Source organism: Dipodomys ordii, unplaced genomic scaffold, assembly GCF_000151885.1.
Source record: "Dipodomys ordii isolate 6190 unplaced genomic scaffold, Dord_2.0 Scaffold103, whole genome shotgun sequence".
In the NCBI taxonomy this organism is placed as follows: Eukaryota; Metazoa; Chordata; class Mammalia; order Rodentia; family Heteromyidae; genus Dipodomys; species Dipodomys ordii.
Window position 1 is genome coordinate 2,008,755 of NW_012267319.1, and position 12,262 is coordinate 2,021,016.

Consider the following 12,262-nt stretch of genomic DNA (forward strand, 5'->3'; position numbering starts at 1 on the left):
GGGGGGGAGATGGAGCTGCTATGGGGGGAACCACTGTGTGTGGGGGGTGGAGATGGAGCTGCTATGGGGGGAACCGCTGTGTGGGGGTTGGGGGTGGAGATGGAGCTGCTATGGGGGGAACTGCTGTGTGTGGAGGGGTATGGAGGAGGAAGAGGGGTCCCCAGCTGCAGGACCTGTAGGGGACAGGGGTGGACAGACATGGGGAGAGATGGGAGCGAAGGAAGCATCTAGAGTCGGCAGCAAGGTGGACTTCTCGGGCCACCTGTGCAGGGTGGGTCCCATGCAGGGGTCCTGCTGGAGGGAGGCGGCAGAACTGCCCAGAGAGGACGCCAGGAAGGTCAGGAGAACACTGGCCACGTCAGGGCTGCTGAAGCCCCGGGCTCCGGGGCCCTCGATCCCGCCAGCAGAGGTCAGGCCTGGCTTGGAAGGTTGGATGGGTCAGAGCCTGCAGCTGCCTGGCACAGGGTCCTTCCCTAAGTGGAGGCCAGGCTGTCTGAGGTGTGTCTCAGTGTTCCTCCCAGACCAGCAGGTGGCGCAGAGAGGACTATCCCAGGCTCTGGGTCATGAGACCTGAGCATCCTGACATTTGTCCTCTGGGTCAGGCTGCGGCCCCACCTGCACAAAGAGGGCAGAGCTCTAAGGCCAGGGCCCCCACACACCCCTCCAACACAAGGCTGATAGCTGGGTGCTGGTGGCCTACATCTGTAATGCTAGACACTCAGGCTGAGATCTGAGGATCCCAGCTGAAAGTCACCCGGCAGGGAAGTCCATGAAACTGTTTTCTCTCATTAACCAGCACAAAACTGGAAATGGAGGTATGGCTCCAGTGGTAGAGTGCTAGCCTTGAGTAAAAAAGCTAACAGACAATGCCCAGGCTCAAAGTTCAAGCCCCAGAATGGGCATTAAAAAATAACAGCAAAATAAATAAAAACAAGCCTGTTCCAGGAGTTGTTGTCTCTTTCCTTTTTCAGGGGGAGGGGAGAGACCAAGAAACCCACCTTTATGATCAGGAAACAGCACACAGTGGGGTGGTAGGTGTGGCTTTAGGGTGGTAGGTGTGGCCTTGGGTGGTGGGTGTGGCCTTGGGTGGTAGGTGTGGCTTTAGGATGGTGGGTGTGGCCTTGGGTGGTAGGTGTGGCTTTAGGGTGGTAGGTGTGGCCTTGGGGTGGTAGGTGTGGCCTTGGGTGGTAGGTGTGGCTTTAGGATGATAGGTGTGGCCTTAGAAGGGTCCCTGTGGGAGCAGAGGAAACTCAGCAGACTGCACAAGTGGGCAGAGAACCCCAAGCCTCCCTGGTGTGAGTGCGGAGCCCAGCGGCCCAGGGAGGCTGGGCCTGTGCGGAGCCCAGCGGCCCAGGTTGGCTGGGCCTGTGGGGACCCAGCGGCCCAGGGAGGCTGGGCCTGTGTGGAGCCCAGCGGCCCAGGTTGGCTGGGCCTGTGCGGAGCCCAGCGGCCCAGGTTGGCTGGGCCTGTGGGGACCCAGCGGCCCAGGGAGGCTGGGCCTGTGCGGAGCCCAGCGGCCCAGGTTGGCTGGGCCTGTGGGGACCAGCAGCCTCAGCCCTGATGGCTGTGGATGCTTTGGGGACTCAATGGACTCCGTGGACCACCAGGTCAGCGGTGTGTACCACGGCTTCCTGGTTCATAACAAGAGAAGAAAGCTGCTGAGCTCAGTGGAGCACAAATCTGAACGTGTGGCCTGCGGGTGGCTTTGTTGACACGCTCCCTCACCCAGAAAGGCCTGAGGCACACGTGACTCGTGCGAAATGCTTCCCCTGGGCTTAGGAGAAGAGGGTCGGAGCAGGGTCCTTGTTTGTCCGTGGAGTGGGCACCTGGTCTAAGCAAACTCACGCAGTGCCAGGACGTTAGCCAGGGGGAGCTGGGAACCCCTCTTCCGGGGGCCTCAGGACCCTCGGTCACGCACAGCCTTCCGCTTTCCCGCCCGAGAGCCCGCTCACAGAAATAAAGACAGGCCACAGCCTCCGCAGGGGGAGCATCCTCATGCTGGTGGGGTCTTTATTCCTGAGGACTTCTGGCCGGGGCGCGCACGGTCAGCAGACTCGCTGGCCAGGGCGGGAGGAGCGCGGAGACCAGCGGGGCCTGGCCAGCCGGCCACTCAGCGCCCGGAGCCGGGCGGCTTCAGAAGGTGCATTCTGGGGAGGAAGCGAAGGTGTTGCCAGCGTCACCGCCTGCCGGGCTTCCTTCGCCAGCTTTCCAGGGACATGCAGGGTCCCCCCAGCCGGAGAACCACCCGAGCCCCCACAGTAGCTGAGGGTTGGAGCAGGGAGTTCAGGAGATGGCTGTGGTGTTGGGGTGTGGCCCCCAACGTGTGGATGGACAGGAGTGGCCATGGCCAGCTTCGCCCAGGCCCAGCCCTGGACCTTCACCCTCGGTCAGGGACCAGAGCTGCAGGAACCCAGCCTGCTCCTATTATCTGGGTCAGCAGGCCAGACTGCTGCTTCTAGAAGGTACCTCAGACCCTCTTAGAAGGTGAGCTGGCACTTGGGCAGGCCGTGGCTCATCTCAGCCAGCCTGGCCCGGGAGGAGGTGGGTGGGCCTCACCGAGGCAGCTGACAGCCTCCCCGCACACAGCCACCTACTGCCCCAGGGGCACCCCCCAGGGGCGGCTCCGGGAGGGCGGGGCCGAGGCACCTGAGGGCCAGCAAGGCCACCCGGCAGCTGACCCCTGTGAGTGTGTCAGAGACAAGGGACCCGGGAGTTCCCACTCTCTCCACGGCAGGGCTTCACGTCCCCCCTCTGCATCATGCCTTAACGTGGACACATTTTCAGAGCTCTAGAGAAAGGGGACACGAGGGTCCAGCCCCAGCCCCTGGCCACTCGCTGTTCGGATGGGAACCCTCCGCCGTTGCCCAGGGACAGGGACACTGCTGGGCTGATGTCCTGCTGAAGCCCGACATGCAAGGATTCCTGGGGACCTCACATGACCAGCTTCTGCTGGGGAAGGCCGGGGCTTCCCCGGTCACCGCGGGGGGGGGGGCCCTGTGCCCTTACCTGTCTCCTGCAGCGGCTTGAAGCACCAGGGAACGTTCCGGATGCTGGAGTCGAAGCAGCAGCCCCTGTTATTGCACTGCTCCTTGGTAACCTGGGGGTACCCGCAGTCCACCCGTTCCTTGGCTGGGACTTGGCACTGGCTTGCAGCTGCCCAAACGAAACCCAGCTGGCCGTCAGAGCCCCACGAGTTTGGGGTTCACTCGCTTGTTTCATTTTGCAAGTTCGCATCCCTTCCCCTGCTCCTGAGCCCAGGGAGATGGGCTTGCGTAGAGACACGGACACCTGCCCTGCAGTCTGTCACAGGCACGTTCACCTGGTCAGAAAATCCAGCTGGCAGGACCCATGGGAATCTGGGGTCCTTGAACCCTTAAGACTAATGTCCTACCACCTGAGCCACAGTTTTCTGGTGGTTCATTGGAGATAAAGAGTCTCACAGACTTTTCTGCCTGGGCTGGCTTCAAACTATGATCCTCAGATCTCAGCCTCCTGAGTAGCTGGGGTTACAGATGTGGGCCACTGATGCCTGACTACTTTTCCCTTTTGTAAAAATGCAGATGTAAGCCAGGCACCCAGTGGCTCACGCCTGTCATCCTAGCTACTCAGGAGGCTGAGATCTGAGGCTTAGAGTTCAAAGCCAGCCTAGGTAGGAAAGTCTATGTGAGCCTATCTCCAATTAACCACCAGGAAACCAGAAGTGGAGCTGTGGTTTAAACTGGTAAAGCTCTAGCCTTGAGTGGAAAAAGCTCAGGGACAGCACCCAGGGCCTGCGCTCAGTCTCGGGACAGACAAAAAGAAAAAAAAGAAAAAAGAAAATAAACTGCAAATGTAGCAGAAGAATGGCTCTCACCTGCCTCGCGCTAAATTCTTCAGCCTGGCCACCTCCCACCTGCTCTGTATAAAAATGTTATGGAGCCAGGCACCGTGGCTCACACCTGTCATCATTAGCTACTCAGGAGGCTGAGATCTGAAGATCACGGTTCAAAGCCAGCCCAGGCAGGAAACTCCGTGAGACTCTTATCTCCAATAAACCACCAGAAAACCAGAAGTGGTGCTGTGGCTCAAGCAATAGAGCGCTTGCCTTGAGCTGAAGGGCTGAGGAACAGCGCCCAGGCCCAGATTTCAAGCCCCATGACTGACCAAAAAAAAAAAAAAGTTATGGAAGCTGGGCACCAGTGGCTCACGCCTGTAATCCTATCTACTCAGGAGGCTGAGATCTGAAGATCTCGGTTCAAAGCCAGCCTGGACAGCAAAGTCTGGGAGATTCATCTCCAATAAACCAGCAGAAAACCTGAAGTGGCACTGTGGCTCAAGTGGTAGAGCACTAGCCTTGAGCTGAAGAGCTGAGGGACAGAGTTCAAGCCCCACAACTGACAAAAACAAAAGTTCTGGAGCCAGGCATGGTAGTACACACCTGTAATTCCAACTTGGCCGGTAGAGACAGGAGGATGGCAAGTTCTAGGCTAGCCTGGGCTATACAGTAAGACGCTGCCTCATGAAACCCCAAACCAAACAAACCAGGGTCTAGAACTAACCCTTTTCACCTACCTCCCCTTTTGGTCTAGTAAGTGTGCCAAAATGAGGTCTAAAGACTTGTTTTATGAACCAGAAATATCTGCCCAAAAGAGGTGTGGGATAGAAGATGAGCTTCCAGACCCCTGCCTAGCCTGCTCCAAGCCCCAGGTTTGACTTGAGATGGGAGGGTTGCTTTAGGTTCCTTAGCAACCTTCTCTGAGCCTCAGTTTCCCCATCTGCCTAATGGGGACAGTGAGACGCCATCTGTGGGACTAGCAAGAAAAAGTGTCTGTGTGACAAATGACAATTTGTAAAAGGACACAGAGACGCTTGCCAGTTTTCCAGCCGGAGCCCAGCAGAGAGAGGCCCCCCCCCCCCCCGCTCAGAGGAAGTACTCACACAGGCCCACGTACTCCCCGGCCGAGCCGGTGGACACCAAGACCAGGCCAAGCAGCAGCCACCACAGCGCTCTGGGCTCCATGACAACCGGCGAGCTTGCGACCTGGCACGGGAGGCTGTGGCCAGCCCCAGGAGGGCCCCTTTATACCCCCGGTGGGCACGGCCTCCCCATTACGTTTGCTTGGGCCCCCAGCTCCGCCTGCTTCTCTCCTGCCTGGAAGGATGGCCTGGGCCACGCCCCACACCAGCCATCCGGTGACCTTAGGCTTCAGCCCAGGAGTGGTGCAGACCTGAGCTCACCATCGCTCATCCCCGAGGAGACCCAGCACCGCACCGGAAAGCCCAGCAGCAGCTGGGGGCCGGGTCTACCGGGAACTTTCATTGATTGGGGCGTGAACTCAGGGCCTTGTGCTGGCTGGCAGGCGTGCTGCTGTTCTGGCCACACCCACCTCCCCCAGAACTTTTTCCTCCGATTATTTTTCAGATGGGGTCCTTTGCTTGGCCTCTTGATCTCTGCTTCTCATCCCACTGAGACGATAGCTTTGTACCACTGTGCCTGGTCCTGTTGTTTTGCTGTAATTATTATTTAATGTGTCATTTTATTGTATGTACTTGGACAAAGGAGTTGCAATTTAACAAATCACGTGACAAGTACAATGCCTCTTGCTCCCTCTCACCCCCTTCCACCGCTCCGCCCCCCCTGCCTGCCCCCCCCCACGTACTCATCGGGACATTGAGTACATATGACTGTGTGCATTGGCTCTTTCCTCTCCCTTTGTCTGCCTCCTCGTAGCTCTTCAAATGGAATTCCTTTTGGATTTAGTTTTTGTGCAGCAAAACCGTTTTTATTATAAGCTAGATTGGACAAAAGGGACACACCCTTGGTTTTTATTTACCTTTTCTTTTTTTGGTATTGGGGATCGAACCCAGGATGTTGAACTTGCTAGGCAAGTGCTTTGCCAACGAGGTACAAGCCAGCCCCCACACAGCGTTTAAATAAATATCACAAACCTTCTTCCTCTTTGTCCCCCAGAGGACACATTTTAAGGCAAATAGCAGCCCTTTACCCAGCTTGCCTGTTTTCTTTCTTTGTTTTCTTTTGTTTCCAGTTAACACTGTTATCTTGGGAAGCAAGAATAATTACCTGTCTCCGGGAGGAGGCAACCAGGCTGTCATGGACGGTGCCCAGCCTGCATCTGAGGGCACCAAGGCCCCTCATCCCACCCCCAGCTCCCCAGGTAGCCAGGCTACCACCACTCACTGGGCCTTGCTGCCATGTAAGAACCCTACTGCTGCTCCCTGAGCCCCCGCCATTATGCCCAGGATTGGGACTTGGGAGGGACCCCAAGAACGTCCAGTGGAGCCAGGCACCGGTGGCTCACGCCTGTCATCCCAGCTACTCAGGAGGCTGAGATCTAGGGATCACAGTTCAAAGCTAGCTCAGGCAGCAAAGTTCCTGAGCCTCTCATCTCCAACAAACCACTCAGAACACTGGAAGTGGCGCTGTGGCTCAAGTGGTAGAGCCCTAGCCTTGAGCTGAAGAGCTGAGGGACAGCGCCCAAGCCCAGATTTCAAGACCCACGACTGAAAAACAAAGTGTCCAGTGGGGAGGCAGGTCATGGTGTGTGAGATGGTGAAGCGGAGGGTCTGGATCCCACGCTCTGACCGTGGCACCGTGCATACCACTTTCCAGCCTGCCTCAGTTTCCTCTCGTGTGCCCGGCCTTTGGCCCTTGGTGAGCTGCTGGTGCATGGCGGGTGCCCAGGGGCTCCGCAGCAGCCAGGTGGTGGACAGGCCAGACCCTGGGCGCCCGGCTTGGGTGGGGAGGAGGCACTGTCGGGAGGGGCAGGCGGCCCGGCTTGGGGCGAGCTCACACCGGTGTCTGGGGCTCGGCTGGTGTTTGGAGACAGAGCTGCTGCGTGTGTGGCGCCCTCCCCTGTGAACGGCGGCACCCTTCAGGGACCCGCGCTCTGCAAAGCAGACAGGGATGGGGGCCAGGAGGGCCCCCCCCGGCCTTCCCCACCCCCCTTAACTCCTCAGAGCAGGTCAAGTTCCAGGGTGGAGCAGAGCTGGGGCCAGAGCCAGGGCCCCAGGCCGGGCTTGAGCCACACCCTGACAGGTGGTGACCAGGCTCCCGTTCCTCCCTCCTCCAATCCGGACAGCCACCACCCTGCCTGTGTGCAGGTGCACGGTCCCGGGAACAGCCTCACGCCTCGGGTGGAGCTTCACACCCAAGCTCACCGCCCGAGAGAAAGAGCAGCCCTGAACACGAACTGGGGTGTGACACAAGTGCTGGCTGGATGGGTGAATTCTCACTGGGTCTTGAGGGATGAGTAGGAGCTGGCCAGGTGGGTGGCGGTCAGAAAGCATCAGGAAGGACTCGGCTCCGCCTGCTCGGCTCTGCTGGCTCCACACGGAGATGCAGGAGGGTCGGACGCAGAGTCGTCTCTTTCTGTTCTCAGCCCCAGCCAGCAGCCAGGCCCAGGAAGAAGCACAAAGGTCAGAGGGCCCCGCCCGGGAGCGCCGCGGACCAGCTGCTGCCCGGGGCAGGGCCCCCATCTCTGCACAGCCCCTCTCCAGACCCTTCCTGAGCCTCTGACCAGCTGCTGCCCGGGGCAGGGCCCCCATCTCTGCACAGCCCCTCTCCAGACCCTTCCTGAGCCTCTGACCAGCTGCTGCCCGGGGCAGGGCCCCCATCTCTGCACAGCCCCTCTCCAGACCCTTCCTGAGCCTCTGACCAGCTGCTGCCCGGGGCAGGGCCCCCATCTCCACACGGCCTCTCTCCAGACCCTTTCTGAGCCTCCGGGACCCGGATGTGGGCGTGGTGGGGGGTCGGGATTCATGGTCCACAGGGGGTATGTGGGCCCTGTTGAGGGGCACACAAAAGTGGTACCCCACCTACAGAAAGGGGGTCCCCACGAGGGCCCGGAGTTCCTGCCCCAAATCCAGGGCCCATGCCCATCCACCTCCCACAGGAAGACACGGGGTGAGCCACGCCCAGCGCAGGGAGTGGGGGGTCTCCCACCCCCTTCCCGGAGAGCCCTGGGGTGGGGTGCAGGGGGAGGGGCGGGGAGCAGCCGGGCAGAGCTCCGCTGTGCGGCGTTGCTTGTCCCGGGCAGGACATTTGCCCAGCGGGCTCCATCTCCACCCCTGGGTGGGGCAGCGCTGCACACCTGTGCAGCAGGGAGACAGCTCCCAACCACCCGGCCCAGCCCAAACTCCTTCCCACACTTCCCCCCTCCCCTCTGCAGGAGGCCCCCTCACCCCTCCCATGAACCACGGCTGCCACAGCACGGGTTCTCACACAGCCACGGTGTGGCGTGGGCAGCCAGGGGCCGCACCTGCAGCGTCCACACAGCCCCGCGAGACCACCCCGGTGCCGCACGCCGGGTGGTGACTAAGTACCCACCCTCCCGTGGCCGGGGCTCGGGGGCACGCCTCATCTGCCCGCAGCCGTGACCACCACGGGCGTGACCACCACGCGTGATCACCACGCGGTGCCTGGCACGAACCCGGCCAGGGCTGCAGCTCGGCGGATGCCGACACCGGCTGCGGCTGTGGAGCGTGAGCGCTGCTCCACTGTTCTTTGTTTCTGGGAAGCAGAGCATGTATTACAATCTCATTTATTAAAAGTTCTGATTGAGCCGGGCACTGGAGGCTCACGCCTGTCATCCTGCTACTCAGGAGGCTGGGGTTTGAAGGTCATGGTTCAAAGCCAGCCTGGGCAGGAAAATCCATGAGACTCTTATCTCCAAGGAACCACCAGAAAACCGGAAGTGGCACTGTGGCCCAAAGTGATAGAGAAAACACCCACGCCCTAAATTCAACCCCAGACCAACAAAAAACAAAGCTATTACCTAATTTATAAAAAAAAAGTATGATTGTCTAATCAATAATCCATCTTCATGGTTTATTAGCTGTCCCAATAATGTTCTTTGTAACTGATTTCTATGCCCAGAACCAAGGCTTCCTTGGTGTATTTGGACTTATTTCTATTTAGGCATAGAGAGCTTTTTTGTACATTTTAATGAGCTCTATTATGACACACCTCGATCATATTCTGCTCCCTCTGCTTCCCCCCCCCCCCCATGGTCTCCTGCCTTTTCTCAAATAGTTCCCTTCTTCTGTCAAGTTGTTTGTTTGTTTGTTTTTAACTTTAGATTCAGCAAATATCTGCTTTTCTGAGTCTGGCTTATTTCCTGAAGCTTCCTCGTGAATCAGTAGAAGGGGTACACTGTACAGTGGCGCTTACAAAAGTACAGCATGCTAACAACGTAAGCCAGTACCATCGGCTCAGTATCCACCTCAGGTTCGATGTCCTGCGCACTGCGGTGAGGGCTGGGCTGTTGTCTGACTGTTGCACAGCGTCTGCCCACACAGGGTCACACCAATGCCTGGTACTGACTTGCGCCATCACGTGACGAAGCCCCGGGAATTTTCAGCTGCAGTAAGCTCATGAGACACCGCGTCCTGTGCCGTGTGTCACTGAGTGTACGAGAGCTGGCAGAGGCCAGCTAACCTCCCTGAATCAAAACAAGAAAATCTGAAATGACCTAAGACGTGTGTGTGTGTGTGTGTGTGTGTGTGTGTGTGTGTGTGTGTGTCTGTCGGTTGTGGGGCTTGAACTCTGGGCCTGGGCACTGTCCCTCAGTTTTTCAGCTCAAGGCGAGCACTCTACCACTTCAGCCACAGTGCCACTTCCAGTTTTCTAGTGGTTTATTGGAGATCAGTGTCTCAAGGACTGAGACCAGCTGTGCAGTCAGATCCATGGAGCATCGATCACCCCTGAGCAGCTGTGCCGCTCAGGCCTCCTAAACCTGTGGTAAATATTGACCTAAACCGATGTGAGCGAAATGGCATTTTCATGTCAGTTTATCTTTCAGTCCCTCAGCCTCCAGTCAGGTTGAGACATTTTCCAATCTTTATCGACTATGCTGGTTTCCTTTACGACGGATTTCCTCCTCGTAGATTTTTTTTTTTAATCAGATAGTAATCATGGGTCCTTTATCTATCCTGGGTAGCAATTCCTGATCAGTTGTACAGGCTTTCAAATATTTTCCAGTTTCATGGCTAGGATTATTTTTTACTCATCTATTGTGATAGATAGCTTTAAGATTTATAAACTGTAGCTTCACAAAGTGTGCTGCTTTAGGTGATCCTAAGAAGTCTTTAAAAAGCCCGTGTGACTAGAAGCAAGGCTCCTACACTTGTGCCGTGAGGAGGCGGGCGCCTCTCTCCTTCTCCTGCATCTTCATAACCAAGGCCGTGTCTGCCTCCCGCTGTGCTGCGCCACCCCTCCCGGAGAGGAAGCAGGTGGGATTTGATTCTGCTCTCTCCCACTGTCCCTCACACAATCTGCCCGCCGCAAACCCTCAGCACCGCAGTTAGCTCTTCAGTCTTTGCGTTTCACTCCGCGGTGCACGTCTGTGAGTGCACGCATCTTCACTGTTCCTCTGTTGGCTTCCCACCCTCCTCCATGTCACCTGGGGCTCAGACGGGACTCGCTAAGTGGCCGGCCCCCAGGAGGGGCCACGGAAGCCATCTGGACAAATGCCCTTTGTCCCGTTCTCCCAGGTCGACCCCACCCCTCACGACGTGTCCCAGCACCGTTGTCAAGAACGCCCATGACACTGTCTGCAAAGTGGCCTTGCGTTGACAGCCACTCTGCCCACCGTGCCCTGTGTGTTCCCCAGACGCGCATTGCTGTGTGTACTGCCCAGCCCCGTCACCCAGGGGAGCCTTGTCAGCTGGCGGAGCCCTGGCACCCAGCAGAGCCCTGCCCCAGTCCTCTGGCTGAGTCAAAGAAGCTGGGACCCGAGGCCCCGTGGGGCTGGGACCAGAGGCCCCGTGGGGGTGGGGCTGGAGAGCTGTGTGGGCTGCGGGGGGACCCAGCCCACGTTGGTGTCGGGGGATAGTTCACAGAGGCCAGCAGCCACGTGGCGGCAGGGAGACCCCTGGTCCTGGAGGGGCCACGGCCAGCACTCCACAGAGAGAACGGAGAGGCCATCACAGTGGACGGGGAGCCGGCGGCTGCAGTATGTGGCTGCACCTCCGGGAGCACACCACCAGCCGGAGGCTGACCTCGCCCTCCGGCCGTGTGTCCAGGACCCAGGAGTGGCAGGTCCCTGCTCCGCCCTTTCTCCCCTCTCCCACGCCTGGCTGGTGGAGCTTGAGAACACATCACTCCACTCTCTGGCTCCCTTGTCACATTGCCACCTTCTCCCTGGGGACCCATTCCACCACCTGTGTGCCTGTGCGCCTATGTACCTGTGCGCCTGTGAACCTGTGTGTCTGTGTGTCTGTGTGTGTGTCTGTGTGCCTGTACGCCTGTATGTCTGTGTGTGTCTGTGTGTCTGTGTGTACCTGTGTGTGAGCCTCTGTGCCTGTGTGCCTGTGTGTCTGTGTGTCTGTGTGCCTGTGTGTCTGTGTGTGCCTGTGTGCCTGTGTGCACCTGTGTGCCTGTGTGCCTGTGTGTCTATGTGTCTGTGTGTCTGTGTGCACCTGTGTGTCTGTATACACTGTGTGCCTATGTGCCTCTGTATCTGTGTCTGTGTGCCTGTGTGCACCTGTGTGCCTGTGTGCACCTGTGTGCACCTGTGTGCCTGTGTGCACTCGTGTGTCTGTGTGCTTCTGTATCTGTGCCTGTGTGCCTGTGTGCACCTGTGTGCCTGTGTGCACTCGTGTGTCTGTGTGCTTCTGTATCTGTGCCTGTGTGCCTGTGTGCACTCGTGTATCTGTGTGCACCTGTGTGCACCTGTGTGTCTGTGTGTCTGTGTGCACCTGTGTGCCGGTGTGCCTGTGTGCACCTGTGTGTCTGTATACACTGTGTGTCTGTGTGCCTCTGTATCTGTGTCTGTGTGCCTGTGTGCCTGTGCGCACCTGTGTGCCTGTGTGCACCTGTATACCTGTGTGTCTATGTGCCTGTGTGCACCTGTGCGCCTGTGTGTCTGTGTGTCTATGTGCACCTGTGCACCTGTGCGCGTGTGTGCCTGTGTGCACCTGTGTGTCTGTCTGCGTGTACCTGTGTGTCTGTGTGTCTGCGTGCACCTGTGCGCCTGTGTGCCTGTGCGCCTGTGTGTCTGTGTGTCTACGTGCACCTGTGCACCTGTGCGCCTGTGTGCCTATGTGCACCCGTGTGCCTGTGTGCACCTGTGTGTCTGTGTGTCTGCGTGTACCTGTGTGCCTGTGTGCCTGTGTGTCTGTGTGTCTGTGTGCCTGTGTGCCTGTGTGCACCTGTGTGCCTGTGTGCACCTGTGTGCCTGTGTGTCTGTGTGCCTGTGTGCCTGTGTGCCTGTGTGTCTGTGTGCACCTGTGTGTCTGTGTGTCTATGTTCACCTGTGCACCT

The 12,262-nt window shown here is 58.3% G+C and overlaps 1 protein-coding gene across 1 annotated transcript in view; it reads right to left on the bottom strand.

The window, feature by feature from the left end:
- Tff3 (trefoil factor 3 (intestinal)) overlaps positions 1 to 4,999 on the bottom strand; it is a 6,461-nt gene extending 1,462 nt beyond the window's left edge. The window contains exons 1-4 of the mRNA XM_013027348.1: positions 4,918 to 4,999; positions 3,007 to 3,153; positions 2,595 to 2,680; positions 174 to 420 (exon numbers count right to left, since the gene is read on the bottom strand). Of these exons, the coding sequence (XP_012882802.1) occupies positions 174 to 420; positions 2,595 to 2,680; positions 3,007 to 3,153; positions 4,918 to 4,999 (562 nt within the window). The remainder of the gene's footprint in view (positions 1 to 173; positions 421 to 2,594; positions 2,681 to 3,006; positions 3,154 to 4,917) is intronic.
- Between the last annotated feature and the right edge of the window lie 7,263 nt (positions 5,000 to 12,262).